Source organism: Sorex araneus, chromosome 4 (genome assembly GCF_027595985.1).
Source record: "Sorex araneus isolate mSorAra2 chromosome 4, mSorAra2.pri, whole genome shotgun sequence".
NCBI classification, from domain to species: Eukaryota; Metazoa; Chordata; class Mammalia; order Eulipotyphla; family Soricidae; genus Sorex; species Sorex araneus.
In genome coordinates this window covers 208978601-209001875 of record NC_073305.1, presented here as the reverse complement: position 1 = coordinate 209001875, position 23275 = coordinate 208978601, and the positions used below count along the sequence as shown (strand labels likewise).

Sequence of the window (23275 nt, the reverse complement as noted above, 5' to 3'; positions counted from 1 at the left end):
AGGAAGGGAGGGAGTGAGGGAGGGAGGGAGGGAGGGAGGGAAGGAGGGAGGGAGATAGGGAGATAGGGAGATATTGTGGTAAATGAAAAGGGCAAGATGGAAAGGAAATTGAAAGAAAATTAGTGTTCTTAAATTCCTAAAAGGATGTAGCAAGGATTTGTGGGCAAAGTAGCTAACTTGAGGACTTGAAGGCTATGAGTTTAAGTTTGGGGTCTCCTGTGGCACATGTGTACTCTGTTCACTTTTAGCTTCAGTTTTCTCATTTTGGAAATGGGTGTCTAGCAGCACCCTCAGAATACAAAAGAGAATCACAGAGACCAGGCCCTGGGCAACAACTCTCAGGGCTCCTGAAAACAGCTGGGAAAGGATTCCTGGAGAGGGCAGAGGTGGGGTCAGGAGGATAAGCCATGACTCAGCAGTGAAGGAAGGAGGTGCCCGGTGCCCGGGGCACAGCAAAACAGGCTGTGTGGACTCTGATCAGGATGGCCTCTTGCTCAAGTGTAGTCTCTTGTAACCTGTGTTGAGTTCTCAATTCGTTTCCCCTCGCAAGTGGGTAGCTCTAGAAAATTCCTTGGTACCCCCATCACGGTGTGACTACTTCTAGAACTAGGCTAGTTCTCAGCCTGCCTTACCCCAGGCTTCAGAGACTGGAACTCTGCCCGGTGAGCTAGAAGAGTGACATCCAGAATCAGGACGAGCACAGAAACCTCAACTACTTCCTCCTGGCTCCGGGACAGACCTAGAAACAGTGGGGACTCATGGCATCAAGGAAGGGCGCCGCTTCCACCATCTCAGAATTTGCTGAAAGAAAATCTTTTCCCTGGGAGAGGGTTGGAAAGGGGGGGTATGTACTGGGGACATGGGTGGTGGAGAATGTGCGCTGGTGGAGGGATGTATGATTGATTGAAACTCAAACATGAAAGCTTTGTAACTGTATCTCACGGTGATTCAATTAAAAAAAAAGGGGGCTGGAGTGATAGCACAGTGGGTAGGGCATTTGCCTTGCACACGGTCGACCTGGGTTCGAATCCCAGCATCCCATATGGTCCCCTGAGCACCGCCAGGGGTGATTCCTGAGTGCATGAGCCAGGAGTGAGCCCTGTGCATCGCCGGGTGTGACCCAAAAAGCAAAAAAAAAAAAAAGAAAGAAAGAAAGAAAAAAAAAGAAAAATCTTTCCCCCGATGTTCTGGGTTGCTTAGGAGGTAGAAATTACCCTCTCTCTACAGATAACAAGGTGAGACTAGCTGATCTCTAGTTCCCCCTTTTCCTTCTGGAAAATCTTACCAGCCAAAGTTTGATTTTCTTGGTTAGAGTCATGCCTAATATGTGTAGCCTAGTTATTAGTTTGAAGATGGTATCCCCTTACCATTGCAGAAATATTTTCAGGCATGAAGAACCAAGATGGGGTGTAAAAGGAAAAGAAAATCCCAGTGGCATATAGACAATTATTCAGTCTCTCCACCAGGGGCTCACAAAGCCTCATATATTTATTCAACAAGAGCTCTTGGCAACAGGTAGCACTGTGGCACTGTTCATCGATTTGCTTGAGTGGGTACCTGTAACATCTCATTGTGAGACTTGTTGTTATTGTTATTGGCATATGGAATACGCAACGGGTAGCTTGCCAGGCTCTGCCATGGAGGTGGGATACTCTTTTTTTTTTTTTTTTGCTTTTTGGGTCACACCTGGCGATGCACAGGGGTTACTCCTGGCTCTGCACTCAGGAATTAACCCTGGCCATGCTGGGATTTGAACCCGGGTCGGCCGTGTGCAAGGCAAACGCCCTACCCGCTGTGCTATCTCTCCAGCCCCAAGGTGGGATACTCTTGGTAGCTTGCCAGGCTCTCCTGGAGGGATAGAGGAATCGAACCCAGGTCGGCTACATGCAAGGCAAACGCCCTACCTGCTGTGCTATCGCTCCAGTCCGAATTAAATCTACATTTCTCCCATTTTTCTTATCAATCTCCAAGAGTAGTCAACTACATGAAAATAAAGAAGTTGACAAACTGATTTCTTCAAAAGCCAAAAATGCATAGATAGATAAATAAATAAAAGGGTGCCACCAAGATAAATAAAGTGATGCCATAGTTTCGGTCATGGGTAACTTAATATTCTGAGACTTGAGTGAGGATCTAATTGTGCTGAAGAAGGAAAGTTTCCGGTCTGTTAGTTCCAGCAGGGAACATAGGCTGAGGAGGGGGTGCAGAGCGGCTGCACACTGGCCAACCTGGGCTCGATTCCCAGCATCCCATCTGGTCTCCCAAGTCCGCCAGGAGTGAACCCTAAGTGCAGTCAGGAGTAAGTCCTGTGTGTCCAGAAAGCAAAATAAAAAACCCAAAAACCCACAAAACCTCCTCCCAGTCCTTCAGGTGCTTTTTTGTAGACCCCACCACTGCCACCACCACCACACACACACACACACACACACACACACATACACACACACACACAAGGAGCTGCCTTCCTCTGGACCTACCCGCTTCACTGATGGCTACTTTCCATTTGTTTAAGGCCCACACCTGGAGGTGTCCTAAGGACTCCAGATTGTGTCCAGGTCACTGCACGGGATGCTGGGGGCACCAAGCGATGCAGGTGATCAAGCCCAAGCTGAGTGTGTACACCTCTGGCTGTTTGCTTTTACGTATCATGGGTACGCACAGTCAGAGCTGTCAGTTCAATCAGACTTTTGTTTGTTTGTTTCTTATGTTGCACACTGGGTACTCAGGACTTCCTCCTGGCTCAGTGCTCAGGTCGGGAGGTCAAGCCCGAAAGGTGCTTGGAGGAGGCCCATAGGTGGTTCCAAGAACTGAAGGACTGATACAGGTTGGCTGCAAGCAAGGACATGCCTCCCCCTGCGCTATCTCCCTGGTCTCACAGGCTAGATCTCCAGTACGGCATCATTGGAAGGACGAGTAGAGAGAGGCTTCTAAAATCTCAGGGCTTGGACGAATGGAGACGTTACTGAGACCGCTCGAGAAATTTGATGATCAACAGGATGATGATGATGATGATGATATATATCAGATGTCAACCCGTTATCAGATGGGTATTGTGTAAATCATTTTTCCTATTCTGTGGGCTGCTGTCTCTGTATCTTGGTCACTGCTTCTTTTGAGGTACAGAATCTTCTTGGTTCAATGTAGTCCCATTGGTTTGCCTTTGCTTTCACTTGCTTGGTCAGTGGTGTTTCATCATTAAAGATGGCTTCAGCTTCAATGTCATGAAGGGTGCTGCATACATTTTCCTCCATGTACTTTGTGGATTCAGGTCTGATATTGAGAACTTTAATCCATTTTGATGTGATTTTTGTTCCTGGCATTAGAAACAGGCCTGAGTTCCAGGGTCCCAAAAACTTACAGCAGAAATGCCATCTGCGCTTCAATGTTTATTGCAGCACTATTCAGAATAGCCAAAATCTAGAAACAGCTTAAGTGCCCAAGAACAGATGACTGGTTAGAGAAACTATGGTACATCTACACAATGGAATACTATGAAGCTATGTGTAAAATGAGTCAGAAGGATAGGGACAGACATAGAATGGCTGCACTCATTTGTGGGATGTAAAATAAAAACCACAATATGAGGCTAATATCCAAGGACAATAGAAACAAGGGCCAGGGGATTGGTCCACAATTGGAAGCCTGCTTCAAGTGTTTGGGGGAAGGGGAGTTGGGATAAAGAAGGGACGACTATGACAAAGATAGTTTGAAATGGTCACTCTGGATAAGAACTGTGTGCTGAAAGTAGGTAAAGAAATAAATGTGATAACCCCTCAGTACCTGTACTGTGAACCATAATGCCCCAAACGAGAGGGGTGAGAGAGAGAGTTGAAAAGTGCCTCAGGCTTGGGGTTCGGGAAGGGGGTGGATGGCAGGAGGGAAACTGAGGTCATTGGTAGTGGTAGATGTACACTGGTGGAGGGACGGGTGTTGGAACATGATATGACTGAAACCCGATCATGAACAGGTTTGAAACCTGTGTATCTAAGGTGACTCAATAAAAAACAAATTTTTAAAGGAAAGAAAGAAAAACAGACTGAAACCCAGAGTTCCTGACCTGTGACCCTGTCTTCTCACTCACGGGACTGCAGCTGCAGTGCCAGTGGGACATCATCTGAGATCCAATCGTTGACTTACTCCAACTCTATTCTCAAAAGTGGTTGCCTCCCCTGCTTGATTAAGAGGAGTTTTGTACTTTGATACTTTGGGTGTTTAATCTTTAGCTTACTGTGACCAGAAAACCAGCCCAGACTGCTCAGTCCATCAATCTTCTTAAAATAAAAACTTTGGGTGCTTAATCTTTAGCTTACTGTGACCAGACAAACAGCTCAGACTGTTAAGTTCATCAATCTTAAAATAAAAACCTCCCTTGAACAGAAAGTTCATCATGAATAAACTGGTCGGGGGGGAGGGGAGAAGACCCACTCCTCAGAAACCAGGGTTTCCCTCCACCCTGGCAGGGATTTTTGCATATCTTAAGAAAATTTCGATGGTTAACTAATGGGTGGAGACATTTCCTGCCAAATTCACTGGAGCATATTTTCTAATTGGTTGTAAGTTCACTGGAGGTTGGAGGGAACTGGTGTTGGAAGTCCAGGTCAAGACATTGAAGATTTCTTCCAGGCTCCAACAAAGCACTCCAGATGGAAAAAGAAAAGTAAAAGCTTAATGAATGGAAGCTTATCTAATGTAACATCAATATCAACCCAGTATCTACATGACTGAATTCAGACTTTATCTTGTGTAATCCTTTCGACGACCTGATGAAGCAAATCTTAATAACAACCCCCTATTGACAGATAAGAAAAATCAGCAATTAAACAAAGCAAAGAGCTTATCGGTGGATGGTCATGAAAAGTATCATGTAGCTCTGTAGCACTGTCCTCCCATTGTTCATTGATTTGCTCGAGCGGGCACCAGTAACGTCTCCATTGTGAGACTTGTTGTTACTGTTTTTGGCATATCGAATGGTGTCATGGGTGGCTTGCCAGGTTTTGCCGTGTGGGAGGGATCCTCTCGGAAGCTTGACAGGTTCTCTGAGAGGGATGGAGAAATCGAACCTGGGTCGGCCATGTGCAAGGTAAATGCCCTACCCGCTCTGCTATTGCTCCAGTCCAGAGAGTATCATGTTAAGTGAAATGAATTAGAAAGAGAGGGACAGACATAGAATAACTGCACTCATTTGTGGAATATAAAATACATAATATGAGACTGACACCCAAGGACAGTAGACACAAGGGCCAGGAAGACTGCTCCAAAGTCAGAAGTCTGTCTCATGATCTGGGGGAGAAGGCAGCTGAAATATAGGGGATCACTAAGTCAATGGTTGATGCGGTTGTTCAGGATGAAAAATGTGTGCTGAAAGTAGATGAGTAGATAAAGGACCAAATGTGATAGCCTCTCAGTATCTATATTGCAAACCATATTGCCCAAAAGTAGAGAGAGAGTCTGGGGGAAATTGTCTGCCATAGAGGCAGGGGAAGTGTTGAAAAGGGGTGGGTAATACTGGGGACATTGGTGGTGGAGAATGTGCGCTGGTGAAGGTATGGTTGTTCGATCATTGTATGACTGAAACTCAAACATGAAAGTTTTGTGACTGTATCTCACAGTGACTCAATAAAACAAACAAACAACAACCAAAAAAAAAGGGGGGGGCAAAGAGGACTTGTCCAAGGATTTTTTCTAACTAGATGAACCAAGATTTAAACAAATCTTCAAGATCCCTGAAGCCACACCCACACCCCACAGCCTCCCACTATAGACACTTCCCAGCTTCCAGCTAAATCTCAGAAGCGTTGCCAAGCCAATGAAACGCGAAGGCATGCGGGTCTTCAAATTAAAAACTCTGTAGCTTCCAGAGAGGTGGTGCGATGGTGCATGAGAATTGTCCCAGTTCCACAGATTTTGGAATTCCTGAAGAACAGTCGAATGAGTCGACATGACACTTCCAAATTCCACAATACTGACAGTCCAGAAAGAGCTTAGGAAATTGGATGGGGAAGTAGCATAGAAGCCCATTAAACTCAGTGAGTGAAAACAATAACACAGAAGGCTCAACAAGCAACAAACAGCCCAGGAAATCCTCAGAAAATGACTTTAATAAGACCATTGTAAGATATAATCATTTTTACAAATTTTCCTTCACAGAATTGTTTTTGATCATTCCACTTAACATTTCATTGTAGCAAACAATATAAAAGAAATGATTTCGTGGGGCTGGAGCAATAGCACAGCGGGGAGGGCATTTGCCTTGCACACGACCGACCTGGGTTTGATTCCCAGCATCCCATATGGTCCCCTGAGCACCACCAGGAGTAATTCCTGAGTTGCAGAGCCAGGAGTAACCCCTGAGCATCACCAGGTGTGACCCAAAAAGCAAAAAAAGAAAAAAAAAAGAAATGATTTTGTGCCTGCTAAGGGGGAAAGTTGGGGGGCAAGGTGGGAAACTGGAGACAATGGCGCAGGTAAGGTCACATCGGTGGTGGGATTGGTTCTGGGACACTGAATGCCCAAAATGATTGTCACATGAACAACTTTGAAAATCACAGTGTTTATATAAAGTCAGAAAAATAAATAAAAGATTATCACAATGAAGTTTGTGACTGAGAACCAGCACTGCTTAAGGCAAAGAAATCCAAGAAAAAGAGGAAATTGAATCTATCAAACTCTCTAACAGGTACAGACACATGAAACCATGTTACAGGCCATATGTATGTGTCTTAACTGTGCTGGGGTTTCTTACTATGTAAAAGAAAAAAAAATCTTCAAGAATTTGAGATGCCGAAGGCTGCAGTTTTCCAATTCAACAAAAGTTTCCTTAAGAAGCCCTATTTATAAAGGCAGCCAACTTTGACTACAGAAAACACTGTCCTGTATGCTTTTATCAAATCATTCCATCTAATTCAAACCAAAACAGAATTTGCACAAGGATGGGTGGCACTGACACCATTGCCATTTTACAAACAAGGAAACTGGCTGAGAGATACGGGCTTGAGGAATGTCAAAGAGATGTTAAATGATTTAACCCCAAATCTTTTCTGTCCGCAGAACACAGACTTTCACTCTTGGTTATCTCTGAGCTGTCATTTAAATGAAAACATTGGTGGTACGGGGCCAGGAAAGTGAAGAAGATCAGACACCGAGAATTACTGGAAGCCTCTGTTGAACTTGCCTATTTACATTGCAAGTCATCCTACAGGACTTGGAGGTGAATAATTGGGTGAATTATTTTCTGTCTCTCTACAAAAGCCTGTGGTTGATTCCTAAAAGCTCCTCCTACTTCTGAATCATCTGATTCTCACCAAGTTCTCAACTCCACCTGTGGTCGGGAGCCCAACTCGGCTGTGTGCACAGTCCTGGAACTTTACACTGAAAATGCAAAGTTCTGTCTCCTCTCACTAGTCAAGACCCAGATCAACTGTTTTCTAGAATCACCAGGTAAGACAGAGGCGAATGACAGCTTCTTTGTGTATGTGTGCATGACTGTGTGTGTGTGTGCACGTGTGTGTGTTTGCTTATATGTGTGTGAGAGAGAGGGGTGGGAGAGAAAGAGAGAGAGAGAGAAAGAAGAGAGAGAGAGATGTATCTTCCCAGGGAAATAAAATATACGCAGAGCTCTGAAGTTAAAAATCTAACAGTCCAATTCAAGTTCTGGCAATGTTCCTCATGGGTTGACCTTAGGCATTTAACTATTTTGAAACACTTCTTTTGCTTAGGTCAAAAAATAAAGAGGAAACTGCTCTTGAGTGAGAAGGATAAGTAAGAATAGAGTTGTGGTATGGTTGTGATATATCTAGATTCATGGTGTGTACTTAAAAAGTAACCAAGGTAGGGGCCGGAGCTATAGCACAGAGGGTAGGGCATTTGCCTGCACTTGGCCAACCTGGGTTCAATCCCTGGCATCCCATATGGTCTCCCCAGCACCGCTAGGAGTAATTCCTGAGTGCATGAGCCAGGAGTAACCCCTGTGCATTGCCAGGTGTGACCCAAAAATTAAAAAAAAACCAAAAAACAATAATCAAGGTGGCTAAGCAGCTCTGAATGACGCAGTTGTAGAGAAAGGTGTAAAAGAGATTCAGAGGTGAAGACTTGAAAGAAAGTTCCAGTTTAGAAGTTAGCTTGCATTATATAAAGGAACTGACCTCAATTTGAAAAATTAATTTAAATATATGCCTGGGGGGTTGGTTTCAGAATTTGCTGAGGGTTAAGATGACCTCAAAGTGGGGCTGGAGTGATAGTACAGCGGGTAGGGCATTTGCCTTTCACGTGGCTGACCCGGGTTCAATCCCCGGCATCCCATATGGTCCCCTGAGCACCGCCAGGAGTGATTCATGAGTGCAAAGCCAGGAGTAACCCTTGAGCACTGCCTGGGTGTGACCCAGAAAGCAAAAAAAAAAATGGACTATCTAGAGGTTTTTAACATATTCATATATATATATATACACACACACCTATGTATATGTATATATATATATATACACACATACGTGTGTGTGTGTGTGTGTGTAAAATAGTAGTGGAACCTGGAATTCTTGCTCGAAAGCAGTCCATGTCTGTGAACGAAAGTATGTGTTAGAGAAAGTAGCAGGAAAGGCAAGTGTCTAAAACCTGTTGCAAAACTTGACTTGGAACCTAAGTGAAATGCCTGTTCCAGCTGGGATCTGGGTCTAGATCTCCTTGAAATGCCAATGTCCACAGTAGCTGCACAGATGCAGCGAGCAGAGCGGCTGTGAGTGTGAAATAAAGGGAATGGCAAATGCATGTCAAATTGGAGAACGTTTCTTAAACGAAACCATCAAATCATTCAGCTCCGATCACTTGGTGCTGCTTGAAAGGCAGATAAAACTTGGGAGGTTATGCTGGATGTGGAGGGATTTTCTATGTGATAAAAAAAAATAAAGAGGGACCGGAGCAATAGTACAGCGGGTAGGGCATTTATTTACCTTGCATGTGGTAGATCCAGATAGAACCCCAGCATCCCATATGGTCCTCCATCGCCAGGAGTAATTCCTGAGTGCAGAACCAGGAGTAATCCCTGAGCATTGTTGGGTGTGACCCAAAAGCAAATAATAATAATAATAATAGTAATCATCATCATCATCATCATCGTCATCATCGTCATCATCACTGTCACTGTCATCCCATTGTTCATCGATTTGCTCGAGCAGGCACCAGTAACGTCTCCATCGTGAAACTTGTCGGTACTGTTTTTGGCATATTGAATACGCCATGGGTAGCTTGCCAGGCTCTGCTGCACAGGCGGGATACTCTTGGTAGCTTGCCAGGCTCTCCAAGAGGGACAGAGGATTCGAACCTGGGTCAGCCATGAGCAAGGCAAACGCCCTACCCGCTGTGCTCAGCCCATTGATTTGTACACATACACACATTGATTTGTAAAGCTTTTTTGATTTTAAATGTTTTTAATATTTTTCCCACTTTAGCACTGTGGTTTACAAAGTTGTTCAGGATGATTTGTTCCAGGACTCAGTATTCAAACACCAATGCCAACACCATTGTCACCTTCCCTCGGCCATTGTCTCCATTTTCCCAATCAGCTCTCTGGTGCCTACAATCACTTGAGTTCTTGCAACTGCCAGAAGAGCTCTTGAGTTTGCAGGCAGCCCGAGCACGAGGATCCCAGCTGCAGTGCTTGTTGGAAATTGAACAAACTCCACCTGAGCGTCCCCGTAGGTGAAGTTCCTCTCTGCTTCTGGTCTGGGGTTCAGCAGAGCACTGCATCTGGGATCGTCTTCCAGCTAGGATGCTCTCTGCCTCTAGTCAGAGCCCAAATGTCAGGAATTAAGTTCAGCTCATAAGAGAGGCAAACTTAGTTTTCATTGATGACACTGATTAACTTTGAAAACTGCACTCTTGGACTGCACTCATTTGTGGAGTGTAGGATAGCATCACATGAGGCTGACACCCAAAAACAGTAGATACAAGGGTCAGGAGGATTGCCCCATAGCTGGAATACTGCTTCATGAGCGGAGGGGAGAAAGCAGATGGGATAGAGAAGGGATCACTAGGAAAATGATGGCTGGAGGAACCAGTTGGGATGGGAGATGCATGCCTAAAGTAGATAGTGGACCAAACATGATGACCTCTCAGTATCTGTGTTGCAAGCTATAATGCCCAAAAGTAGAGAGAGAGTATGGGGAATATTGTCTGCCATAGAGGCAGGGGGAGGGTGGGAAAGGGGGGGGTATACCGGGATATTGGTGGTGGGGAATGTGCACTGGTGGAGGGATGGGTGTTTGATCATTGTGAGATTGTAACCCAAACATGAAAGCTTGTAACTCTCTCACGGTGATTCATAAGATTAAAAAAATTTTAAAAAAGAAAGCTGCACTCTCTGTATCCACCTGTGGCACTTTGAGAATGTGGCCTGACCCAAGTCCAAATCTACATCTCCTGGATTCTGTTCTTCCTGCACCTTGATGAAGGAGCTGGGTGGCAGAACCTATAGATTAACTCTAATCCACAGCAGAGGGTTGGATAACTGCTAGTGTAAAGTGTCTGGGAGGAGAGTGTAATATCGAAACAGACCAGAAAAGTTGCGATGTTGCTAATATGTACACTGACAAACTCTTACATGTCTTGAATCTTGACTCCCTTCAAGAGCAATCTCTCTGCTTTCTTCTTCTTCTTCTTCTTCTTCTTTCTTCTTCTTCTTCTTCTTCTTCTTCTTCTTCTTCTTCTTCTTCTTCTTCTTCTTCTTCTTCTTCTTCTTCTTCTCTCTTCTTCTCCCTCCTCCTCCTCCTCCTCCCTCCTTCTCCTCCTCCTTCTTCTTCTCTCTTCTTCTCTTCTTCTTCTTCTTCTTCTTCTTCTTCTTCTCTTCTTCTTCTTCTTCTTCTTCTTCTTCTTCTTCTTCTTCTCTCCTCCTCCTCCTCCTCGCCTCCTCTCCTCCTTCTTCTCCTTCTTCTTCTCCTTCTTCTTCTTCTTCTTCTTCTGCCTCGCTTCTTCTCTCTTCTTCTTCTTCTTCTTCTTCTTCTTCTTCTTCTTCTTCTTCTTCTTCTTCTTCTTCTTCTTCTCTTCTTCTTCTTCTTCTTCTTCTTCTTCTTCTTCTTCTTCTTCTTCTTCTTCTTCTTCTCTTCTTCTTCTTCTTCTTCTTCTTCTTCTTCTTCTTCTACACTGCATTGGCACTACACCTCCACTCATTTGGATTGGTGCATATGGAGGGGATGCAGGAACATCCGAGAGTTATTACAGTGTGTAGGGCCTTTGCCTTGTACACAGCAAGTCCTGGTTTTGATCCCTAGCACCACATAAGTCTTCCTAATCTTGCCAAGAGTGATTTATGAGAACAGAGCCTGGAGCAAGCTCTGAGCATTGCTGAGGTTCCCAACAGAGAAAAAGAAAGGGAAAAAAAAGCACAGCAGTGTTAGTATAAAAAGAAACAGACATTGGGGCTAAAATGATAGCACAACAGGGAGGGCGTTTGCCTTGCACATGGCCGACATTAGGTTCGATTCCCGGTACCCCATATGGTGCCCCAGGCACCGACAGGAGTAATTCCTGAGTGCAGAGCCAGGAGTAACCCCTGAGCATTGCTGGGTGTGACCCAAAAAGCAAAAAAAAAAAGAAAGAAAGAAAAGAAACAGATATCACAGTATCCTGGATAAATATCCTCAAATTTTTGAATACTGAACCCTTAGGTCTGAAAATATCCAGTCATATCAACTCTTGGAAATTAATAAGCAATTAATTAAGATATGTGAATGGAGGAATTTTCCAGAAATAATTAAGTAAAACAAAAAATCAAGGGAAAAGTTAAGATGTAGTGAAACTTGTTAGCCTGCCTAAAGAAGGGTTTAAATAAAGTTTATACCAATATTCAATGAAATCAGAAAGACAATGAACAAGAAATATGAAATTTATATCAGGGACAGAGAAAGAATTTAAGACCTTCAAATAGGAAGATACTATAGCCAAGCTAAAGACTACAATAGAAGGGATTAACAGTAAACAAGAAGAAATAATTGGTAGAGTTGATGAGTTGGAAAGTATGGCAGTACAAAACAGTCAAACCACAGATAGAAAAAATAATTATAAAATATGAAAACAATGTAAAGACTCTGTGGGACTATACCTAGAGGGAAAGTATTCTCATTTTAGGGGTATGAATGAGAAATAAAGGAGAATGGTTAGATCCCTTCATTTTAAGAAATAATTGTCAAGAACTTCCTTAATTTGGGAGAGGATCTAAATATCAAAAAAGAGGGTCAAGAATCTAAATAAACAAAAATAAGCACATCTCAAGACATATTAAAGCATAAAAATTATAACAGCAGAATTCTGTTATATAACAGATAATATTTATAATTATCTGTTGTATAAATATCTGTTATAAATATCTATAATATTTGTAATTATAATTTATAAATATTATAGATATAATATTTATAATTAAATTATATCTTACCACAAGCAGTTTTTAGTCCAGGAGAAAACAAAATACACCTAAGGAAACCCCAGAAGAGTATTTGTGAAGTTTTCTAAAGTTGTAAAGGATAGAAGGGAACAGTACAGGATGGTAAAGGATATTTATTTATTTATTTATTTATTTTTAAGTTTTTATTTTATTGAATCACCATAAAAAATATAAAGCTTTCAGGTTTAAGTCTCAGTCATATAATGATTGAATCCCCATCCCTTCACCAGTGCACATGTTCCACCACCAAGAACCCCAAAATACCCCTCTCTCACCCAGCCCCCACCTAAGTAGCTAATGATCTTCACTTTATTCTCTCTATACTTTGAATGCATCAATATTTCAATAGAGTACTCATTATTATTGTTTGGAATTTCCCCCCAACAATCAGGCCTGCTGAAAGGCATCATTTAATAATTTCTATTCATTGCTAGAATGAAGACTCTATGAGCTCTATGAGGTTTTGGGTTTCTGATATTTTAGCTCAGTTCACAGTCCAAATGCATTTCTGTAAGAAGCCGCTCTGGGTGCCAAAATAGGTTAGAAGACCTCTCGGATAATAGTCTTTAGGAGCAGAGGGTCCGTTTCGCGCTCGGCATCTCTGGATCTTATCTGGGCTGAGGGCGTGGCGGTAACGCCCCCCTCTCATGATGGCCTATGAGCCACAAAGCTGCAAAATACATACCTCTGGGTTGGGAGTCTTAGAAGGTGGCTCTCGCCATGTGGATGTTGCTGCCGCTGCCATTTTCCGCACAGGAAAACAGGGTGGAGAGAAAAAATCCATCCCTGGGCGGCACGGAGTTGTAGCACAAGCTCACAGTCTAGATGTATTTCTGGAAGAAGCCACTCTGGGTGCCAAAATGGATTAGAAGACCTCTTGGATCATAGTCTTTAGGAGCAGAGGGTCCATTTCACACTCAGCAGCTCCGGATCTTATCTGGGCCATGGGCGGGTAAAGGATATTTAAGCAAGAATACTACCCCCACACCCTAAGATTTCCATTTATAATAGAAAAAGGGTAGGGGCCGGAGTGATAGCACAGCGGGTAGGGCGTTTGCCTTGCATGCGGCTGACCCGGGTTCGATCCCCGACATCCCATATGGTCCCCCAAGCACTGCCAGGAGCAATTCCTGAGTGCAAAGCCAGGAGTAACCCCTGAGCATCGCTGGGTGTGACCCAAAAAGCAAAAAAAAAAAATAGAAAAAGGGTAAAAAATGTTACAGATAAACAATTAAAACAATTCGGTATCACCAAAGTGGCCTTGAAAGAAAATCTTATAAAAACGAAAAGTGCATTCACTTAAAAGTACTAATACATCACAGTTACATAGCATGGGGTTGGGAGGTGGGAAAGAGAACAGATTAAAAACCTGTCCCATTGAAATGGAATGTAGTTCAATATACTCAATAGACTGCAGCACAGAAATACTTTAAAACAAAATCTCTGGAAGAAAAATATAAGAAACTGGAGAGGAACATCAAAATACTAAAGGAAGATCAAAATACCAGCCTGTCATAGAGGCAGGCTGGGGTGGGGGTTGGTTTGGGACGTGTTTGGGAAGGGAAACTGGGGACATTGGTGCTAGGAAATTACACTTGTGGAGGGATGGGTGTTGGACCAGTGTTTGACTGAAACCCAATAATGAACAGCTTTGTAATGCTCTATCTCACGGTGATTCAATAAAAATAAATGCCAATATTAAAAAAAACATATTAAAGACTGGTGTTAAGTTTTAAGAGAAGAAAATATGTAGAAGGTACAAATAATGACAAACTGAGATAACTGAAAGCCAGTAGCTAAATGGCACTGTACTTATTGTTAATATGATTTGGAGCCACACCTGTTAGTAGTCAGGGCTACTTCCTGTTCATTGCTCAGGGGTTGCTCCTGACAGTGCTCAGGGAACAACACAGTCCTGGAGATTGAACATAGGTTTCCTGCACACAAAGCATGAGCTCCTGCTATTGAACTACCTCTCTTGAGCCTTATGAATTTTTTTTGTGTGGTGATAGGTATCGAACCCAGGGCCTCACACAAGTAAGGCAAGTGCTCTACCTCTGAACTATATTCCCAGCCCTGTGCTGATATTTGAATAACTGCCTTAAATGTTATTGATCTGTTACAGAATGAGAGGGGGAAACACTATGCAACTCTTAGCTACCTATAGGAGACACACCTTAATTTTGAAGAAAAATACACACAATAAATGTTAGAAAATATTCCTGTAGGCAAATAATAACTTTGTAAAGGGTCCTGAGCACCACCACGCCCAAGCACTGAAACAACCCTTAGGCCTCCATCACTGGGAAGAGTTTTTCCTGAACCCCTGAGCAAAGTTGCGTGTTGGCCATCAGAACATGATGGAAATGATTGCTCAACCTGGACCAATCTATTTTGTCAGGATTAATCTAAAACTAAAAAATAAAAAAGCTCTCCGTAGTGTATTTGATATGCCAAATACAGTAACAATGATGAATTTCATTCCCATTACCCTGAAGAACGAGTCAAGAAAGGCTGCTAAAATCTCAGGGCTAGGTCAAAATGGAGACGTTACTGGCGCCCGCTTGAGAAAATCGATGATCAACAGGATGACAGTGATACAGTGAATCTAAAACTATGATTTTTTTATAAGAATGAGACCATTGGGCTGAGTGAGAAGATAGTTCTACAGAATGCAGGGAGGAATGAGAATAGAGCGTTCAAAACGATGAGCTTCTAGCCTAACCAGAATAGCCATTGGCTGCATTCTGCATTTCAATCCTGGGGAAGGGAGTGAAATTGAAGATAACCCCCAGGATGGTGTACCAACCTCATCTGAAAGATACCTTCCTTCTCTATCATTTTCTGGCTGTAATTCCTCAGCTGGTAAAAGACATACATCACTGTATCACTGTCATACCGTTGCTCATCGATTTGTTCGAGCGGGCACCAGTCACGTCTCTCATTGAGAGACTTATTGTTACTGCTTTTGGCATATTCAATACATACTCACCTAAATCCAAACAATAACTGAAAGAAAGCTGTTGATTTTGTCAGTTAAGAAGACACATGGGGGCCGGAGCAATAGCACAGCGGTAGGGCGTTTGCCTTGCACATGGCCGACCCGGGTTCAATCCCCGGCATCCCATATGGTCCCCCAAGCACTGCCAGGAGTAATTCCTGAGTGCAAAGCCAGGAGTAATCCTTGAGCATCGCTGGGTGTGACCCAAAAAGCAAAAAAAAAAAAAAAAAAAGAAGAAGACAAATGGCTGTGTTCTGTGGAGGGAATTCATGCTCCCTGAACAACCCATTGTCCTTGTCCTCCCATCTTAGGCCACTTGGGAATTCTGTGCTGATTCCAGAGGACCATTTCACCATGCAGTGGCTGATGAGATCCTGTGTCCTCCAGAGCATCCACAAGTCCTTCTGTGGCTTCCATCCTGCTTCTCAGCGCCTGCGTTTGCAGTCACTATCTGGACCCGGAGCCCCAAGATGGAATGACCAGGAAAGACTCAAGGAATTTAATTTTGCAAAGGATATGCTGGACTACTGGGCTCAGATGGAGAAGGTGAGGAGAGCTTTTTTGACTGGGGTGAGAACAGAAGAGGCCTCACTAACTAGCTTTAGTTTGAATCTGAGCAGCAAAGAACCAAGAGAAGCTTCTGCTTTTCCCTGTTTAATGGGAAAACACTGAGTCTGACCACTCCCATGCTTTTCTGAAACTCAGTGGTGTCATTTATGTAGATAAGATAACCTTGTTTAAGGAACATGGTGTTAGTACTTGGGAGATAACTCCAGTGATAGAGCATGTGATAGCATGTTGGGCCCTGTACTTGATTCCCAGCACCATTGGGTTTGGCTCTGGTGATCCCAAGCACCACTAAAGTAACCTCTTGAGCACTTTCAGACTTAATCTACATATCTGGGTTCAGGCAGTGGTCCCTGAACACATCTAGTGCCCTAAAACAGAAGAATGAAGATGGCAGGTGAGAGTTACTGGTACGTGTAGTATTATACACTATAACCAAGTGCGAAGTTCTAACCATGAAGTCAGCATTTTGATGTCAGTATTTAAGTTTTATTTAGAAATTTTGAGGCAGGGGAGAGAGGGAGAGAAAGAGAGATAATAATCCACTCAAAAGATGTGGTATATATATGCAAAGGAATACTATGCAGCTATAAGAAACAATGAAATCATGCAATTCGCAATCTGTAATGTGAATGGAACGGGAAGATAGTAGTTAAATGAAGTAAGCCAGGAGGAAAAGGAAAAACACAGGATGGCTTCACTTCTATGTGGTATTTAGAGTAACTGAATGAGGAAAGGCAATGGTTTAAACGGGAGATGCTTACATCGCCATTGGCCCCAGAGAACAGGGCGGAGAAGGGAAAAATTGAGTCAGGGGAAAGGAGATAAGAGATAGATGAGAATCAACAAGAATGAAGGTCAAGGGGATTCAGGTACATTGATGGTATTAAGGGATTAAATATCCAAACCACAGAGTCAACAATACTGAACTCACAAGACCCAAATTTTAATAACCAAACTTACAGGTGCCTGTCAAGATGGTAGACTGGGGACGGGACTGGAGCTTGAGGCAGGGGACAGGGCTGGTAAGAGAGGGAACCTGGGAACGCTGGTGGAGGGATGTTTATAGGTGATGGGATCGATGATAGAACATTGTATGTCAAAAACCCAACTGTGAATAACTTTGTAACTCAAAATGCTTTAATAACATAAAATTTGGGGAAAATATTGTTTTTTAAAAAGTAAGAAAACCCCATGGGAATAAAGAGAGAGAACAAATGTGGGCTTCTCCAAAGTGGAGTGAGTACTTTCATAATTTAACATTATGAAAGTACACATCTTAAGAGAGGAGGTATGCGGGCAAACGAGTTCGGGTACCATGTCCAAGGCAATACATGCACCTAATGTCAGACTTAACTCTTAGCTTCAACTAATAAGATGTAAGTCTGTCCGGGGTTTGCCTCAATAAACTTGGGCTTTATTTCAGTCTACACTCAGGGTGTGAGGAACAGAAGGCCTATTGCTAAGGTATCTCATCCATCTTCCTTTGAGGATGAGTGCAACTAAAGTCTTTTCTGTCAACTTCCTACTTTAGTGTGGCTTTAGAATATATCCAAAGAAAGCCTGCTTCAGGTGCCGGAGGAGAAGGCAGGTGGGATAGAGAAGGGACCACTATGACAAAGATAGTTGGAATTGATCAGTGTGGATTAAAAACTGTGTGCTGAAAACAGGTAGAGGAACAAACATGATAACCTCTCACTATCAGTATCTGTATTGCAAACCCCTAAAGGAGAGAAGGGGAGGGATCGAGGGAGGGGAGAGAGAGAGAGAGAGAGAGAGAGAGAGAGAGAGAGAGAGAGAGAGAGAGAGAGAGAGAGAGAGAGGGAGGGAGGGAGGGAGGGAGGGGGAGGGAGGGAGGGGGAGAGAGAGAAAGAGAAAGACAGATAGAGACAGAGACAGAGAGAAACAGAGGGAGGGAGGGAGGGAGGGAGGGAGGGAGGGAGGGAGGGAGGGAGGGAGGGAGGGAGGGAGGGAGAAGGAAAGTGCCTGCCATAGAGACAGGCTGGGAGGAGGGTGGCAGGAGGGAAACTGGGGACATTGGTAGTGGGAAATGTACACTGGTGGAGGGATCGGTGTTGGAATATTCTATAACTGTAACTGAAACCCGACCATGAAAAGCTTTATAACTGTGCATCTCACGGTGATTCAGTAAAAAATATATATATATTTTAAAAGAATATATCCAAAAAATTCAGTCCCTGTGGCTACATGTGACAATGCTTGGGGAGCACAAGAACTACCCGAAGAAGTTCTTGTAGCGTCACACGTTTTAGGGAATCAAACTGAGGGCTGTGTGTGCGCTCTACAGCTTGAGTTCTCTCCTGGCCCCCACAATAACCTACTTTAAACTAATTGAAATTGAACTTGTATATAACCTCTATCTTTTCCTTCTCCTCTCCATATTTTATTATATTGCTGTCTCATATTATATCTTTGTATGCTACATGCTTACTAATATATAATTCTTTTAGATTTCTTTTTATTTTTAAATACAATGAAAGAATAAAAAGTGGAGTTATGAGCTGAAACTGTTCCAAAACTTGTTTTTCACGTGTCTATGTATTTATCTCTAGCAAGTAAGTTTATATTTTTATAATTGGACCATTATGTAATGTCAATTTATTTAAATTTGGACTTCTTTTACCACTCCATATAGGAAGTCTAAGAATAAGAAACTCCATTGATTTTTTTTTGTTCCAAGAATATCCTAATTTATCCTTCATTTTCTGAAAGAAAAGTCTGCTGACTATAAGATTTTTGGCCCACAGGTATATTTCCCAGCATTTAAAATTTATAATCTCACTGCCCCTGATCTGTAATCAACTGATAATTTTTAAAAGATTTCTTACACACATTGAATCATTTTCCTACGTTAAAGATTAAAGATTACATTAAAGATTCTTTGTCTTTAATTTTTAAAGTTTGGTTATATTGTGTATTGGTATGGATCTCTTGGAATTTCTACCTCAGAGTTTATTGAAACATTTATTTTGTCTTTACACAAAGTTGGAAAGCTTTCAACCATTATTTCCTCAGGTCAGAAATGTTCTCTTTGTTTTATTTATTTTTTTCTTTTTTAAATTTTTTAAATTTTTATTAGTGAATCACCATGAGGTAGTTACAAACTTATGAACTTTTGTGTTTGCATTTTGTTTACATCCCTCCACCAGTGCCCATTCTCCTCCACCAGCGTTCCCAGTATCCCTTGCACCCTCTCACCCCATCCCTCCCATCAAGTCAGAAATGTTCGTATGCACAGTTTTCTCTCTCTGTTCTCCTATGACTTCCATAAGAGGTGCATTATTCTACTTAACCCTATCCCATAAGTCCTTAAATATTTTTCACATTTAACGTTTTTTTTTGTTTCTCAGACTCAATAATCTTTAATAACTTGCATTCCATTTTGCTGATCTATTTTTTGCCTGCTTAAAGCTATTGTGAGCTCCGCTAGTGAAATTTTCAATTCAATTATTATATTTTTATAGATCTACACTTTCCTTTGAGACCTTTTTAAAAATAATTTTATCTCTTTGTTGATGTTCCTATTTTATTCGGATGCTATCTTTCTCATTTGGCTTAGTTCCTGTGTGTTTTTTTTGTTTTGTTTTTTTTTTTTAGCTCCATGCCATATTGAAGACTAGCCATTTTAAAGTATGTGTTTAGTAAAGGAAGGGTTTGGGGTTGGTTTCTGGAGATTCATTTTGCTCCTCTGGATGGACCCTGTTAGCATAATAAGATCATTGGATGCTAGGAGACAGTGCTCACTGCCTTACTATTTGCATGCTGGCTCCAAGCAGGGAGAGAACTTCATTAATTTGCTTATTTAAAAATCTCTCCTCTGTTCACCTCTTTTCTGGCCTGTGCTTTTTCCCAGGCATGTTCATGTACTTCCCCCAGTTTCCTCCATATACATGACTGACTTTGATTTTATTTGTTTTCTGATAAGTTTCATCCCTGGCTCTTTCGGGGACCTGAGATTTTTTTTTTTATTGTATCCCCTGTCTGTCAAGGGGCCACTTACCCCTAGGTGGTCACAGGTCTTGCACTCTGGTTCCCTTCTCGTGCTTGCAAATATCTCCATTTCGGTATTCAAACTATGTCTTTAGTCCCTTCTGGTTCCAGATCACAGAGAAGCAAGTTCATGAAAGAAGCCCCCAGGCAAGTCAGAACGTAACAAACAATGTGCATCCTTTGCTTCTGTCCCAAGGAAGGGATTGGGAATAGGGTTACTTCCTTCTGGCTATGCTGCATAATCCCAGAAGAAGTCTAGGACTATGGTGAGCAGACTCATCACAAAATTCTCTGCGATTTTAAGAACGGCATTTTACTGTCTGCACATTATTGGTTAATAAAGATCCTAGACTCTGACTGTCTCAAGAGCTCTCACAATGCTATTAAAAGTAGTTTTAATTAAAGAATTGTGATTTATAAATTTATTGGTAGTGGAGTCTTGAGTATATAATATTTCAATGCCAATCCCATCACCAGTGTCAACTTCCCTCAACCAATGTTCCCGTATTCCCTCCCCATCCCAATCCCACCCTATTCCTTCCTGTCAACTAGACAGGTATATTGCAAAGTTTCAGTGGTTGCATGTTTTAGATCTCATGTTTTCAGTGCTGTTGAATCTGCATTTTGAATAAATGGCTCTACTAGTCACCCATATCTCCAGTATAACTGGAGCCCTGATGCCTGCTCACCCATTACTTCCTGTCATCTGTCACTAGACACTTAGGTCGATTCCATATCTTAACTATTGTACTGAGTGCAGCAATGAATAATGAGTTGCAGGACTGGAGCAATAGCACAGTAGGTAGGGTGTTTGTCTTACACGCAGCTCACCTGTGTTTGATTCCTCCCTTCCTCTGTGAGAGCCCAGCAAGCTATTGAGAGTATCCTGCCCACACAGCAGAGCCTGGCAAGCTCCCCGTGGCATATTCCATATGCCAAAAACAGTCTCACAATGGAGATGTTACTGGTGCCCACTTGAGATGTTCATTTGAAAGAGTGCTTTTATGTCCTGGAGGTAGATGCCAACAGTGAAATTGTTGGGTCTTTTGACAGTTCGATTCTAAGTTTACTGAAAACTCTTTGAGTCATATGGCAGTTTGAGCCTAAGTTTTCCGCAGGGGTTCATCATGCAATTTTAGTCTGATGTTGTTTACCTGGTAGTTCTATGAAGGAATAAATGTCTGAAGTTTTTTAATCTAATTTCTTTTTTTAAGATTATTTTTTATTAATGAATTACCATGAGGATACAGATTTACATATTTTTGTGCTAGTGTTTCAGTCATACACTGGTTAAATACAGGGCATTCCCTTTTGTTCTCCCTTGATCTAATTTTTTGGTGATTTCACGTTAGAGTTGAGTTGTCTAAATTAATTTTAAAAATCTTCCCCAAATTCAAGAATTTAATTTTTCTCCTTTATATTTTTGCAACAATAGTCATAATAACGTATTGAGAATTTATTATCCATTATTTCTATATACACTTTACTCCGGTACATAAGTTATTTAAACTTTATTATATTCTAAGTAGTAGTAGTAGTATTCCTATCTCATAAATGAAACGACTATGACACAAAATGACACCCGTTATCTGTAGGGAATAAAGGACACACAGGGAATGGAGAATTAAGTCTTCAACGGATGCTATGACATTTATATGTAATTTAATGTGACAAGAGAAGCCAGAAGAAGCCTTCCCCTTCCCCACTTCCCCAGCTCTATAAAAGCTCTGGAATGTGACCTCAGTCCTTGACTTAGGGTCACACTGGATTGTGATGATGGATTGATGAAAGTGCCTTCTGCTAGTAGAGATAAGTACCAAGAGGAGTACTCCACAGCTTGGAAGCTGACCTCACATGCTAGGCGAAGAAGCATCTCTGATAGAGAAGGGATCACCAAGCAAAGGATGCTAGGCAGGCCCACTAGAGATGGGAGATACGGGCTGAAAATAGACTATAGACTGAACATGATGCCTACTTAGTACCTCTGTAGCAAACCACACACCCCCAAAGAGAGAGAGAGCAAATGGGAATGCCCTGCCACAGAGGCAGGGTGGGGTGAAGGGGACAGGGTGGGGATGGTGGGAGGGATGCTGGGACCATTGGTGGTGGAAAATGGGCACTGGTGGAGGGATGGGTACTCAATCATTGTATGACTGAAATGTAAGCATGAAAACCTCTAAATCTGTAACTTTGTCTCAGGGTGATTCACTAATAAAAAATTTTTTTTAATTAAAAAATAATTTGTTTTAAAAAGAAAGTGCTTTCGGGTTTTTTCCAGATTCTGGCTATTGTAAACAGTGCTGCGATGAACATACATGTGCAGATGTTGTTTCGATTGTACTTTTTTGCCTCTCTGGGATATATTCCCAGCAGTGGTATTGCTGGGTCAAATGGGAGCTCAACCTCTAGTTTTCTGAGAATCGTCCATACTGTTTTCCAAAAGGGCTGAACTAGCCGGCATTCCCACCAGCAGTGTAGAAGGGTCCCTTTCTCCCCACATCCTCTCCAACAGCGGTTGCTTTTGTTCTTTTGGATGTGTGCCAGTCTCTGTGGTGTGAGGTGGTATCTCATGGTTGTTTTGATCTGCATCTCTCTGATGATTAGTGATGCAGAGCACTTTTTCATGTGCCTTTTGGCCATTCGTATTTCTTCCTTGGTAAAGTTTCTGTTCAGTTGAGGAAACTTTGGTACATCTATACAATGGAATACTATGCAGCTGTTAGAAAAAAGGAAGTCAAGAATTTTGTAGTTAAGTGGATGGGCATGAAAAGTTTCATGCTGAGTAAAATGAGTCAGAAAGAGAGAGACAGACATAGAAAGACTGCACTCATCTATGGTATATAGAATATCAGAGTGGGAGACTAATACCCAAGAACTGTAGAAATAAGTACCAGGAGGTTGACCCCATGGCTTCGCGGCTGGCCTCACGTTCCGGGGAAAGGGCAACTCAGAGAAGCGATCACCAACTACATTGTAGTTGAAGGCCATGTGGGGGAAGGGAGTTGCGGGCTGAATGAGGGCTAGAGACTGAGCACAGCGGCCACTCAACACCTTTATTGCAAACCACAACAGCTAATTAGAGAGAGAGAACAGAAGGGAATGCCCTGCCACAGTGGCAGGGTGGGGTGGGGGGGAGATGGGATTGGGGAGGGTGGGAGGGACGCTGGGTTTACGGGTGGTGGAGAATGGGCACTGGTGAAGGGATGGGTTCCCGAACTTTGTATGAGGGAAGTATAAGCACAAAAGTGTATAAATCTGTAACTGTA

At 42.5% G+C, this 23275-nt stretch overlaps 1 protein-coding gene across 1 annotated transcript in view; it reads left to right on the top strand.

Moving 5' to 3' along the window:
• Nucleotides 1–7338: 7338 nt before the first annotated feature.
• Nucleotides 7339–23275, top strand: part of ACSM1 (acyl-CoA synthetase medium chain family member 1) — a 52415-nt gene continuing 36478 nt past the window's right edge. Inside the window, exons 1-2 of the mRNA XM_004604099.2 lie at nucleotides 7339–7437; nucleotides 15743–15977. Of these exons, the coding sequence (XP_004604156.2) occupies nucleotides 15786–15977 (192 nt within the window). The 5' untranslated portion in view covers nucleotides 7339–7437; nucleotides 15743–15785. The remainder of the gene's footprint in view (nucleotides 7438–15742; nucleotides 15978–23275) is intronic.